Consider the following 13,840-nt stretch of genomic DNA (forward strand, 5'->3'; position numbering starts at 1 on the left):
AACAGGGGGAAGAGAGTGCTTCACAGACCGAAGCAAATGTCACAAGTGGGCTGCGTTTTAAATTATCCCAACGCCATATTTCACGTAAAAATCGTGACTCACAGAGGGAAAATTTAATTATAGAGGCCATTCAAAAATTGGACGATCTATGCGCCTCCAAATTCCTCCATATTGATGTGCGTCTACTACGTCTGGAGGGATTAGTCACTGGCCCTGGCCCTAGTCCAAATCGGGACTTTCTAATGACACTTCTTCCATCTTTGGATAGAATGTCTGAAGAACAGCTCTCTAATTATAAAGCCAGATTGATAAAAATGACCCATGATTTTCTTAACCCCCCTCAAGGTCCTGTATATCCTTCATCCTCACCCTCAGTACATCAACACCAAAGACCCAGACAGTTCCCTACACCTTTCTCCTCGCAAATGCGTTATGAGGAGAGTTTCGAAGTAGAAGAGGGTCAAGTATATAGGAGGATGTGATGTGAATGTTTAATAATTTATAATAAGTTATATACTGTGTTTTCTACCATGTTTTTCTAATGTTTATGAAAAACACACGAGTTGTTGTTTTATAAAAGTTTTACTTTTGTAGTAAATTTGTTTACTCAAGCACAAAACTGTCATCGTATTCTTTTTCAAAGGTAAAAAAAAAATGTTGATAGATGTCTAGTGATGTAGAATTCATCTGAAAATGAAATAGAAACTTTGATTAAGTATAAGATTTAAATAACGGTACACCACACATACAACCTCCAAAAGGAAGTCTTATTACCTATACAGCATCTTGCCATGGGACAGCACTAAGTGGAGACTTGAAGGAGGTAGAAAATTGGTCGCTTATTTGCATCACTGACACTGATGACCGAAGAGGGTTATAATCCAGGCCAACCAATGGGGACTCTTCTACTTCTTCAATATTTGGAACAGCTCCGGCCTCAGTGTTGAGAATGAAATTGTGTAGTACTACACATGCAAGAATTACACAGTCCCCTTTCTCAGGCTTTAGTTGTATCCATGTGGTCAGAACCCTCCACTTGTTTGTTAAAATTCCAAATGTGCACTCTATATATCTACGGGCACGTGTGAGGCGATAGTTAAAGATCCGGCGTTGAGGTGTTAACCTTCTTCCAGAATATGGCTTTAAAAGATTTTTGCACATCTGGAAAGCCTCATCTGCGACTATAACATGTGGTATAGCAGGTCCATCGGTACCGGGCAGTGGTTTGGCCTCAGGTATTCCAAATGCTCCACTGTATATGGCTTTTCCAAAATTAGACTCCTTAACCCCTTAAGGACCGGAGGTTTTTCCGTTTTTGCATTTTCGTTTTTTGCTCCTTGCCTTTAAAAAATCACAACTCTTTCAAATTTACACCTAAAAATCCATATGATGGCTTATTTTTTGCGCCACCAATTCTACTTTGTAATGACGTCAGTCATTTTGCCCAAAAATCTATGGTGAAGCGGGAAAAAAAATCATTGTGCGACAAAATTGAAAAAAAAACGCTGTTTTGTAACTTTTGGGGGCTTCCGTTTCTACGTAGTAAATTTTTCAGTAAAAATTACACCTGATATGTATTCTGTAGGTCCATACGATTAAAATGATACCCTACTTATATAGGTTTGATTTTGTCGGACTTCTGGAAAAAATCATAACTACATGCAGGAAAATTAATACGTTTAAAATTGTCATCTTCTGACCCCTATAACTTTTTTATTTTTCCGTGTATGGGGCGGTATGAGGGCTCATTTTTTGCGCCGTGATCTGAAGTTTTTACCGGTACCATTTTTGCATTGATAGGACTTATTGATCACTTTTTATTCATTTTTAAATGATAGAAAAAGTGACCAAAAATGCACTATTTTGGACTTTGGAATTTTTTTGCGCGCACGCCATTGACCGAGCGGTTTAATTAATGATATATTTTTATAATTCGGACATTTCCGCACGCGGTGATACCACATATGTTTATTTTTATTTTTATTTACACTGTGTTTTTTTTTTTTATTGGAAAAGGGGGGTGATTCAAACTTTTCATAGGGGAGGAGTTAAATGATATTTATTCACTTTTTTTTTTCACTTTTTTTTTGCAGTGTTATAGCCCCCATAGGGACCTATAACACTGCACACACTGATCTCCATCATTGATCACTGGTTTCTCATAAGAAACCAGTGATCAACGATTCTGCCGCATGACTGCTCATGCCTGGATCTCAGGCACTGAGCAGTCATTCGGCGATCGGACAGCGAGGAGGCAGGAAGGGGCCCTCCCGCTGTCCTGTCAGCTGTTCGGGATGCCGCGATTAGCCGCTGCTATCCCGAACAGCCCGACTGAGCTAGTCGGGAACTTTCACTTTCACTTTTAGCCGCGTGGCTCAGCTCTGAGCGCGCGGCTAAAGGGTTAATAGCGCGCGGCGCCGCGATCGGCGCTGCGCGCTATTAGAGGCGGGTCACGGCTTCACTATGACGCCGGGCCCGCCATGATATGACGCGGGGTTACTGTGTAACCCCGCGTTATATCAGAAGAGCAGGACCAAGGACGTACCGGTACGTCCTTGGTCCTTAAGGGGTTAAAGACTCTAGAGTCGTTGTTATGTCCATAGGCTCCGATATCCACAGCCAAAAATGTATAGGATGAGTCACATATAGCCATTAATATAATAGAAAATAATTTTTTATAATTATAGTACATAGACCCACTACCAGAAGGTTTTCTGATGCGAACATGCTTCCCATCCAGGGCACCAACACAATTAGGGAAGTTGGCATTAACCCTAAAACCCTCAGCTGCGGAAAGCCAAATATTTTCAGTTGGCTGTGGAAGGTGCAGAGGCTGCAATTTCTTCCATATGGCATCACAGGTTTCCCCAACTACGACACATATGGTGGACGTTCCCATTCTGTACTGGTAATGGAGTGACTGGAAAGAGTCTCCACTTGCCAGAAATCTGTTAAAATAAAAAGAAACACATTTTTAAAACATAGCCCGATAAAAAAAAAAATAATAATCCAATTAATTAACCCCTTAAGGACTCAGCCCATTTTGGCCTTAAGGACTCAGACAATTTAATTTTTACGTTTTCATTTTTTCCTCCTCGCCTTCTAAAAATCATAACTCTTTTATATTTTCATCCACAGACTAGTATGAGGGCTTGTTTTTTGCGCGACCAGTTGTCCTTTGTAATGACATCACTCATTATATCATAAAATGTATGGCGCAACCAAAAAACACTATTTTTGTGGGGAAATTAAAACGAAAAACGCAATTTTGCTAATTTTGGAAGGTTTTGTTTTAACGCCGTACAATTTCTGGTAAAAATGATGTGTGTTCTTTATTCTGAGGGTCAATACGATTAAAATGATACCCATTATTATATACTTTTATATTATTGTTGCGCTTAAAAAAAATCACAAACTTTTTAACCAAATTAGTACGTTTAGAATCCCTTTATTTTGATGACCTATAACTTTTTTATTTTTCCGTATAAGCGGCGGTATGGGGGCTCATTTTTTGCGCCATGATCTGTACTTTTTTTTGATACCACATTTGCATATAAAAAACTTTTAATACATTTTTTATAATTTTTTTTTTAATAAAATTTATTAAAAAAGTAGGAATTTTGGACTTTTTAAATTTTTTTTCGTTCATGCCGTTCACCGTACGGGATCATTAACATTTTATTTTAATAGTTCGGACATTTACGCACGCGGCGATACCAAATATGTCTATAAAAAATGTTTTTTACGCTTTTTGGGGGTAAAATAGGAAAAAACGGATGTTTTACTTTTTTATTGGGGGAGGGGATTTTTCACTTTTTTTTTACTTTTACATTTTTTTACATTTTTTTTTACACTTGAATAGTCCCCATAGGGGACTATTCATAGCAATACCATGATTGCTAATACTGATCTGTTCTATGTATAGGACATAGAACAGATCAGTATTATCGGTCATCTCCTGCTCTGGTCTGCTCGATCACAGACCAGAGCAGGAGACGCCGGGAGCCGCACGGAGGAAGGAGAGGGGACCTCCGTGCGGCGTTATGAATGATCGGATCCCCGCAGCAGCGCTGCGGGCGATCCGATCGTTCATTTTAATCGCGAACTGCCGCAGATGCCGGGATCTGTATTGATCCCGGCACCTGAGGGGTTAATGGCGGACGCCCGCGAGATCGCGGGCGTCGGCCATTGCCGGCGGGTCCCTGGCTGCGATCAGCAGCCGGGATCAGCCGCGCATGACACGGGCATCGCTCCGATGCCCGCGGTTATGCTTAGGACGTAAATGTACGTCCTGGTGCGTTAAGCACCACCTCACCAGGACGTACATTTACGTCCTGCGTCCTTAAGGGGTTAAACACAAACATATTTGTAGGAAGGATAGCATCAATAGATATCAATTTGAAGAGATAGTTTGGTCTCTGGGTGGATTTGAACCACCAACCTTTCAGATTTCTGAATGTGCTACCCAATTGCACCACAGAGACTACACTTACATTCCAAATTAATATCCGGGACATCATCCTGTGAGGGTCTTATTTATCAATAACTTTAATGTAAAATAACTAATTTGCCTATAGCTAGCAATGAATTGGCATTTTTCATCTTTTTATATAAACAACAATAAATGCATACTGCTTGGTTGCTATGGGTAAATTCACATCTGCACAGGTTTGGATTCTTCTACTACAATTTGTGTGGATCAATCAATGGAACAGTGGCCTATAGCAATCAAACACCTTGCTTTGCACAGAAAATAAAAATATGCTTGTTTGGTATAGTCAAATGCAAAACTTTCACAATGGGGAATACATATAATTAAATACAAATTATTTACCTGAGAGTAACCACCAGACACTGTTCAGGGGATACAGCAGTAATTATGGAACAGCAGGATACAGCAGTAATTATGGAACTTCTCTGGGTGCATCCGTAATTGTATGTACAGCGAGTCAAAGGCACCTAGCCATGGGCGAATGGCGTTAACTGGGTGCACCAAAAGCCTCAACCTATGCTCGCTCTCACGCTCTCGCAGCTATGAAAGCTGAAGGCGCAAAATGGGCACTACAAACATGGTAAATATCGAAAAAAACATGAGAGAATTCTCTAGCACAATAAAACACTTGCTCTCCTGTCTCTCTCCAACCTAGCAAGGCAAATCCACATGGAAAACCCCTCCTACTTCTGTAAATTTCCACTGAACAATAACACTTTATAAAAAAAAAAAAAAAAGTTTTATAGTATAAAAATGTACGCAACCGTATGTAACCGGACTTAATAAATCAAACCGTACACGGTTTCAAAACATATGCGGTGTTGACTTTTTAAGCATACGGTTAGATACGTTTTCGGTTAATACGGTTTTGTAAATAAAACCGTATTCAGAAACAGAAGGGCAAAATCGTGGTGTGAAAGCACCCTTACCGGGAGTCATTGAAGATGCGGCGGTGGAGGAGGCTGCAGTGAAAATCGCTGGTAAGTGATCTTCACTGTGACCTTCTAAAAATTGCAAAACTTGCTGGGAGTTGTAGTTTTGCAACGTCTGGAGGGCCGCAGTTTGGAGACCACTGTGTAGGTGTCTCCAAACTGTGGTCCTTCAGATGTTTCAAAACTACAACTTTCTGCATGAACTGACTCTCTGGGCATGGTGGGAGTGGTAGTTTTGCAACATCTGAAGTGGCACAGTTTTGAGACCACTATAAGGTGGTCTCCAAACTGTAGCCCTCCAGACGTGCAAAACTATCATTCCCAGCATGCCCAGACAGTCAGGGATGCTGGGTGGTGTAGTTCTGCAATATATGGCCCTTCAGATGTTGAAGAATTACAACTCCCAGCATGCCTGGACAGTCTGAGTTGTAGTTTTGCAACATCTGGAGGCATACAGATTGGAGACCACTACTTCAAACTGTTCTTCCCCAGTTGTTGCATAACTACAACTCCTAGCACACCTTTCGGCTGACAGTGCATACTGGGAATTGTAGTTTTGAAACAGCTGTAGGCACACTGCTTGGGAAACACTGAGCTAGAGTCTGTTTCCTAACTCAGTGATTCCAACCCGTGTGCCTCCAGCTGTTTCAAAACTACAACTCCCAGAATGCACTGACAGATCCTACATGCTGGGAGTTGTAGTTTTGCAACAGCTGGAGGCACTCGGGTTGAAATCACTGAGCTAGAGTCTGTTTCCTAACTCAGTGGTTCCCAACCTGTGTGCCTACAGCTGTTGCAAAACTACAACTCCCAGCATGTAGGATCTGTCAGTGCATTCTGGGAGTTGTAGTTTTGCAACAGCTGAAAAACATCTCATATGGCAGTGTTTCCTAAACAGAGCCTCCAGCTGTTGCAAAACAACAACTCCCAGTATTGCCAGACAGCCATTGACTGTCCAGGCATGCTGGGAGTTTTGCAACAGCTGGAGGCAGCCTGTTGGGGAAACATTGCTGTAGGGTATTGGTGGAAACATGCCCCATTCTTCTATCCGGGTCCGCCCCTACTGCAAATTCCTAGTTTAGGTTTCAAATGCGCATAGCGCTCTTTCACTTCAGAGCCCTGTCGTATTTCAAGGCAACAGTTTAGGGCCACATATGGGGTATTTCAAATTTTTGCATTACAAATTTTTGCATTACAAATTTTGGGGAAATTTTTCTCCTTTTACCCCTTATGAAAAGGAAAAGTTAGGGGCTTCACCAGCATATTAGTGAAAAAAACATATGTGATGTCCCGGTACCGTATTGCATACCGTACCTTGTATGATGGTCCCCAAAGTCAGAGTTACTACTTTCAGGTAGGTTCCCCCAGGTGGGACAGCCCCTAGTCACCTTTTTTATTTTCTAATTTTGTAGTGTTTAAATGTATATATTTAATATAATGTATATTAGTATGCTTACCTTGGTAGCGTCGCAGGACCTTCGGTCATGTGACTATGTTAATTCCTCTATAGTATGTTGGAGGACCTTTGGAGGTCCTTGGATCACATGATTACCCATATCCCTTTGTACAGACAATTGACAGAGGTATAGGACCAATCAGCTTAAAGCCAGCCCCTGCCCATATAAGGGAGCTGCAGCCAATGAGCGCTCTCTTGGGTTCCGGACTATCAGAGAGGACAGATCCGTGCAACTTGCAAAGACAACCTTAGGCCTGAAGCCTGCTGGCTTCAGCGTGAACTCAAAACGTGAGTCTTAAACTGAATCCCCGATAAAGCAAGTGTGACTTCTGGACCTCAACTAAATCCCCTAAATCCAGCGGAACAGCGCTACGGACTCTAAAACGCTTAAGGTCCCAACCACTGTCAATCTCTCAGAGACTGTGCTTGAATAGAGACTGTTCCGGTTATAAAGCTTGCATAAAATCTTCAGTAAAAGTTCCAACTGTTTTCAGCAAACTCTCCGGTTGTGGACATTCAATTATTTCATACCTCCCTATCGTTTTTGGGAAGGGTGGCAGAAGGACAAGCATTGTAGAGAAGCCCTCACCCTGGCGTAGAAAGGGTTAAACGGACCCCATCGAAGTACCGCACAGCTACACCCTATATACCCTACACCCCCACGCTACCACAAATAAACATTTTAACACTAACATGCTGGTGTTGCCCCATACTTTTCATTTTCACAAGAAAAAAAAGTAGAAAAAAAAACCCAAATTTGTAACACAATTTATTCCGAGTACGCAAATACCCCATATGTGAACGTAAAATGCTCTGCTGACGCACAACAGGGCTCAGAAATGAGAGTGCGCCATGTACATTTGAGGCCTAAATTGGTGATTTGCACAGCGGTTCTGACATATACCCAAAAGAATGAAAAAAAATACCCACATGTGACCCCATTTTAGAAACAACACCCCTCAAGGAAGGTAACATGGGGTATAGTGAGCCTTAACACCCCACAGGTCTTTGACAAACTTTCGTTAAATTTGAACTTGAAAATTTACATATTTTTTTCCCCTGAAATGCTGGTGTTACCCCAAATTTTTCATTTTCACAAGGGGTAATAGGAAAAAAGCCTCCCAAAATATGTAGCCCCATATCTTCTGAGTATATAAATAGCCCATATCTGGATGTAATGTGCTCTGCTGGCTCAGAAGAGAAGGAGCGCCATTGAGCTTTTGGAGAGAGAATTTGCCTAGAATTGAAGGCCATGTGCGTTTACAAAGCTCCAATGGTGCCAGAACAGTGGACCCCCCACATGTGACCCCATTTTGGAAACTACACCCCTCACAGAATGTAACAAGGGGTGCAGTGAGCATTTACACCCCACAGGTGTCTGACAGATTTTTTGAACAGTCGTCCGTAAAAATGAAGAATTTAATTTTTCATTTGCACAGCGCACTGTTCCAAAGATACGTCAAACGCCAGTGGGGTGTAGATGCTCACTGCACCCCTTATTAAATTCTGTGAGGGGTGTAGTTTCCAAAATCACATGGGTCACGTGTGTGTGTGTGGGGGGGTGGGGGTCCACTGTTTTGGCACCATGGCATGGGGGCTTTGTGAACTCACAAGGCCCTTGACTTCCATTCCAACCAAATTCTGTCTCCAATTCAGACTGGCGATCTGCGGCGATTCCGACTCTGAAAATAAGGGGTGAGGTGGCAGGGGTGCCACTCCTCCTATCCCTGCTATTGGTCGGTCAGAAGTGAATGACTAATAGCAGATCGGGGGTGGAGGGGTTAAAGTTCGGTTCCCCCGTTCTGCCCACCCACTGTAATCCGGGGGAACTGTCCTTTGACAGGGGCAGCAATGGTGGAGGTCCCTTACCGGCAATGACGTGCGGCTCCCTGGTACAGACTACGAAAACTGGTGAGTAGTTGCCTAGCAACATCTATACAGTGGTCTCTAAACTGTAGCCCTCCAGATGTTGGAAAACTACAACTCCCAGCATGCCCAGACAGCAGTTTGCTGCCTGGACATGCTGGGATTTGTAGTTTTGCAACATCTGGAGGGCCACAGTTTTGAGATCACTGTGCGGTAGCCCTCTAAATCTTGCAAAACTACAACTCCCCGCATGCACGAACAGCAAAAGGCTGTCTCACCATATGGGCATGCTGGGTTTTGTAGTTTTGCAAGATTTAGAAGGGTACAGTTTGGAGATCACTGTGCAGTGGTCTCTAAACTGTGGCCCTCTAGATCTTGCAAAACTACAACTCCCAGCATGCCCACACAGCAGTTTGCTGCCTGGACATGCTGGGATTTGTAGTTTTGCAACATCTGGAGGGCCACAGTTTTGAGATCACTGTGCGGTAGCCCTCTAAATCTTGCAAAACTACAACTCCCCGCATGCACGAACAGCAAAAGGCTGTCTCACCATGCTGGAAATTATAGTTGCGTACCTCCAGCTGTTGTATAACTACATCTCCCAGCGTGCCCTTTGGCGATCAGTACATGCTGGAAGTCGTAGATTTGCAACAGCTGGAGGCACACTGGTTGGAAAATACTGAGACAGGTAACAGAACCTAACTGAAGGTTTTTCAACCAGTTTGCCTCCAGCTGTTGCAAAAGTACAACTCCCAGCATGCATGGTCTGTCAGTGCATGCTGGGAGTTGTAGTTTTGCAACAGCTGGAGGTTTGCCCCCCCTCCCCCATGTACAGGGTACATTCACACGGGCGGGTTTACAGTGAGTTTCCTGCTTCAAGTATGAGCTGCAGCAGCGCAAACTCCTAGCGGGAAACTCACCGTAAACCCCCGCCCATGTGAATGTAATCTAAAAACACTACACTACACAAAATAAAGGGTAAAACACTACATTACACTGTCCGTCCGTCCCCCCCGATAAAAATGAAAAACGTATCGTACGGCAGTGTTACCAAAACGTAGTATACTATGGTTTTAGGTCCAGTCACAAAACCGGATACGGGTAAAAAATGAGCCGTCCGGAGTCACCGTTTGACTCCGGTTGCCTCATTAAAGTAAATGGATTTCAGCGCTGGTCCGGCACCCGTGGAGTGAAAACGAGGTGTGAATGCAGCCTCTATTTTTAGGATAGGAGATAAGTTGGTACATCCTGGAGTTATCCTTTAAGGGGTTAAAAACTAGGGATCGACTGATTATCGGTATGGCTGATATTATCGGCCGATAATCACGATTTTGGGCATTATCGGTATTGGCAATTACCTTGCCGATAATGCCCCCCCCGACCCGCCGCACCGCGACCGCCACCCGACCCACCGCACCGCGTCACACCCCCCACCGTAGTGCTGGGCGGTATCCCGGTATGAACCGGATACGTTTTTCTTTTCTCCCACGGTATGGATTTTTGCCCATACCGCTATACCGGTCGTGCCCCTCCCCCACCCTCCGAGTCAATAAAAAAAAATGTAACTTACCCGTAATGGGGGTGGTCCGGGCCATCCATCCTTCCTGTAGTGTCCGGCGGCATTCCGGGTGGAGGGTGAACCGGTCCGGGCTGTCCTTCTCCGGGGGTCATCTTCTCCACTCCGGGCAGGCTCCGGCCTGGTACGCTGCATAGACGTAGCTACGCCGTGACGTCAGGTGCGTCGCTGCGCATAGGCGTCACTGCGCTGCGGCGTCTATGCTGCGTTACTAGGCCGGAGCCTGCCCGGAGTGGAGAAGAGGACCCCCGGAGAAGAAGGACAGCCCGGACTGTTTCACCCTCCACCCGGAATGCCGCCGGACACTACAGGAAGGATGGATGGCCCGGACCACCCTGACAGGTAGGGGGAGAGAAGCGGGTGGTGGCGGCGGCGGCCTATGGCACTGCAAAAGCCACTGCAGAGCATTGATTTAAAGCGCCCGCTTTAAATCAATGATCTGCAGCGGTGTCGCGGGGGGATAAATAGCCGATAACTTATACCGGAATATCGGTATAAGTTATCGGCTATCGGCCCTAACCTCCACCGATTATCGATATCGGCCCTAAACAACCGATATTGGTCGATCACTATTAACCCCTTAACGACGCAGGACGTATATTTACATCCTGCGCCGGCTCCCGCGATATGAAGCGGGATCGCGCCGCGATATCGCGCATCATATCGCGTTGGTCCCGGGACCCGCGGCTAATACCACACATCGCCGATCGCGGCGATGTGCGGTATTAACCCTTTAGAAGCGGCGGTCAAAGCAGACCGCCGCTTCTAAAGTGAAAGTGAAAGTGACCCGGCTGCTCAGTCGGGCTGTTCGGGACCGCCGCGATGAAATCGCGGCGTCCCGAACAGCTTGCAGGACACCGGGAGGGCCCTTACCTGCTTCCTCGGTGTCCGATCGGCGAATGACTGCTCCGTGCCTGAGATCCAGGCAGGAGCAGTCAAGCGCCGATAACACTGATCACAGGCGTGTTAATACACGCCTGTGATCAGGATGAGAGATCAGTGTGTGCAGTGTTATAGGTCCTTATGGGACCTATAACACTGCAAAAAAAAAGTAAAAAAAAAGTGTTAATAAAGGTCATTTAACCCCTTCCCTAATAAAAGTTTGAATCACCCCCCTTTTCCCATAAAAAAAATAAAACAGTTTAAAAAAAAATAAATAAATAAACATATGTTGTATCGCCGCATGCGTAAATGTCCGAACTATAAAAATATATCATTAATTAAACCGCACGGTCAATGGCGTACGCGCAAAAAAATTCCACAGTCAAAAAATGCGCATTTTTGGTCACTTTTTATACCATTAAAAAATGAATAAAAAGTTATCAAAAAGTCTGATCAAAACAAAAATCATACCGATAAAAACTTCAGATCACGGCGAAAAAAATCAGTCAACATACCGCCCTGTACGTGGAAAAATAAAAAAGTTATAGGGGTTAGAAGATGAAATTTGTAAACGTATAAATTTTCCTGCATGTAGTTATGATTTTTTCCAGAAGTCCGACAAAATCAAACCTAAATAAGTAGGGTATCATTTTAACCGTATGGACCTACAGAATAATAATAAGGTGTAATTTTTACCGAAATATGCACTGCGTAGAAACGGAAGCCCCCAAAGTTTACAAAATGGCGTTTTTTCTTCGATTTTGTCGCACAATGATTTTTTTTTCCATTTCGCCATGCATTTTTGGGTAAAATGACTAATGTCACTGCAAAGTAGAATTGGCGACGCAAAAAATAAGCCATAATATGGATTTTTAGGTGGAAAATTGAAAGGGTTATGATTTTTAAAAGGTAAGGAGGAAAAAACGAAAGTGCAAAAACTGAAAAACCCTGAGTCCTTAAGGGGTTAAAAACCTATTCCCACATATAAGAACTTATGTTAAAAGTGAATAATTATGCTGTGTCAAGAAGGTAAAAGTGGCTGAAACAGGAATGGGTTAAAAGTAGTAAACCCAAAAGCTATATAAATGTGGTATGGCTGTAACTGTATACACTTACACTATAAAGTACATATAAAATCACCCACCTTTTTGACAGGTTGGTGATGCCAGGTACGAATGTAAAGGGAAAACCATTGGACATAGTAAAATGTCAGTGGAAAAATAAAAAAAGTTATGATGCTTGGAAGACTAGAATGTGAAAAATCAAAAAGGAAAACAAAATAAAAAATGAAAATTGGCTGTGACAAAAAATCCGGTGATGAATTTGGCGCCGTGTGTCAGGTAAACTGTACGTCCAGTTCTCATATGGACGCTTCATATACTGATCGCTTATAGATACTTATGTGATGTAACACGTATGTGCACAGATACCGGCACTACATGTGTGTGTCTGTACGTCATGTTACCGGCGCTTTCCCCCGGAGCGCACATGTCCCGGAGGAGGCGACAATTGTCCTCTCAGTGCTAAAAGATTTCCCGCCCTCTGACGTCACGGCTTGTCACATTCCAGCGGCACCGGCGGGTGCTAATGGAGTGACGCCGGCGGGGGCGGGGCGCTGAGCGGGCTGCCCGGAGACACAAGTACTGCTGCCTGCACCCTCTCTGCACGAAACACCGCACCAGCAGAACGGCCGCGTTTTTATTTTGGAGGTCACCGGAGTCTCCTCATCTCCTGGTTCAGCACCAGGGACATCTCTACGCTGGACTGTTATATGCCGTCCTCGTACACTCTGACAATGCCTGGTCTTGGTTCCCGTAGCCGGCAGCATCCGCCGCCGCTTCCTGGCGCAGTGGTCATCTCCAACCTGCTGGGCTTCATGCTGCACAGGACCAAGGTGAGTGTTCAACAGAGAACGGAGGGCACTTATGCATTATACCTGTCTGTGGGACATTGCACTGTACTGCTACCTGTGGCTGTTCAGCTGTCACACTACAGCTCCCAGCATGCACTGCATACAGCTAAAGAGCATTCCTCTACAGCAGCGTTTCCCAACCGGGGTGCCTCCAGCTGTTGCAAAACTACAACTCCCAGCATGCTGGGAGTTGTAGTTTTGCAACAGCTGGAGGCACCTTGGTTGGGAAACACTGCTCTACAGGGACATTTCATTACACCGGACAGGCACCGCATCCTTAGTGCCTCCTCTCAGTGTTTATTCTGCAGGTAGATCTACCCTGACAGTTCCATTCACTTTATTAGGAAGATGCAGCAAACAGTCATTGCCTGGTATAATCATGCTGTTTTACTCCAAATGGTGACTCCAGTCAGCTCATTTTTGACCCGTATCCGGTTTTGTGACCGGACGTAAAACTGTAATATTCTACGTTTTGGAAACACTGCTGTACGATACATTTTTCATTTTTATTGGGGGAGGGGTGGCGTTTATATGTAGTGTTTTACCCTTTATTTTGTGTTAGAGTAGTGTAGTTTTTTTTAGGGTACGTTCACACGGGTGGGGGTTTACAGTGAGTTTCCCGCTAGGAGTTTGCACAGCTGCAGCTCATACTTGAAGCAGGAAACTCACTGTAAACCCACCCGTGTGAATGTACCCTGTACAAACCTCCAGCTGTTGCAAAACT

General features: G+C 44.2%; 1 protein-coding gene and 1 long non-coding RNA gene across 4 annotated transcripts in view; one reads left to right on the forward strand and one right to left on the reverse strand.

Moving 5' to 3' along the window:
- USP2 (ubiquitin specific peptidase 2) overlaps positions 1 to 13,840 on the forward strand; it is a 129,027-nt gene that overhangs the window by 54,616 nt on the left and 60,571 nt on the right. Inside the window, exon 1 of one of the 2 annotated variants that reach the window (XM_056542005.1) lies at positions 12,780 to 13,098. The exons of the other annotated variant lie outside the window; for it this stretch is intronic. Within the exon in view, the coding sequence (XP_056397980.1) occupies positions 12,976 to 13,098 (123 nt within the window). The 5' untranslated portion in view covers positions 12,780 to 12,975. Of the gene's footprint in view, positions 1 to 12,779; positions 13,099 to 13,840 lie in introns of those variants that run through there. 2 annotated transcript variants of the gene reach the window in all.
- LOC130293384 (uncharacterized) lies at positions 551 to 12,725 on the reverse strand. Of its 2 annotated transcripts, XR_008848196.1 has the most exons (4): positions 12,349 to 12,723; positions 2,704 to 2,948; positions 775 to 1,341; positions 554 to 687 (listed from the first exon to the last, which is right to left on the reverse strand). It is a non-coding gene; the product is annotated as an uncharacterized LOC130293384 (long non-coding RNA). The 2 variants fall into 2 exon arrangements; XR_008848195.1 differs by having other exon boundaries at positions 551 to 687; positions 775 to 2,948; positions 12,349 to 12,725.

Source organism: Hyla sarda, chromosome 10 (genome assembly GCF_029499605.1).
Source record: "Hyla sarda isolate aHylSar1 chromosome 10, aHylSar1.hap1, whole genome shotgun sequence".
NCBI classification, from domain to species: domain Eukaryota; kingdom Metazoa; phylum Chordata; class Amphibia; order Anura; family Hylidae; genus Hyla; species Hyla sarda.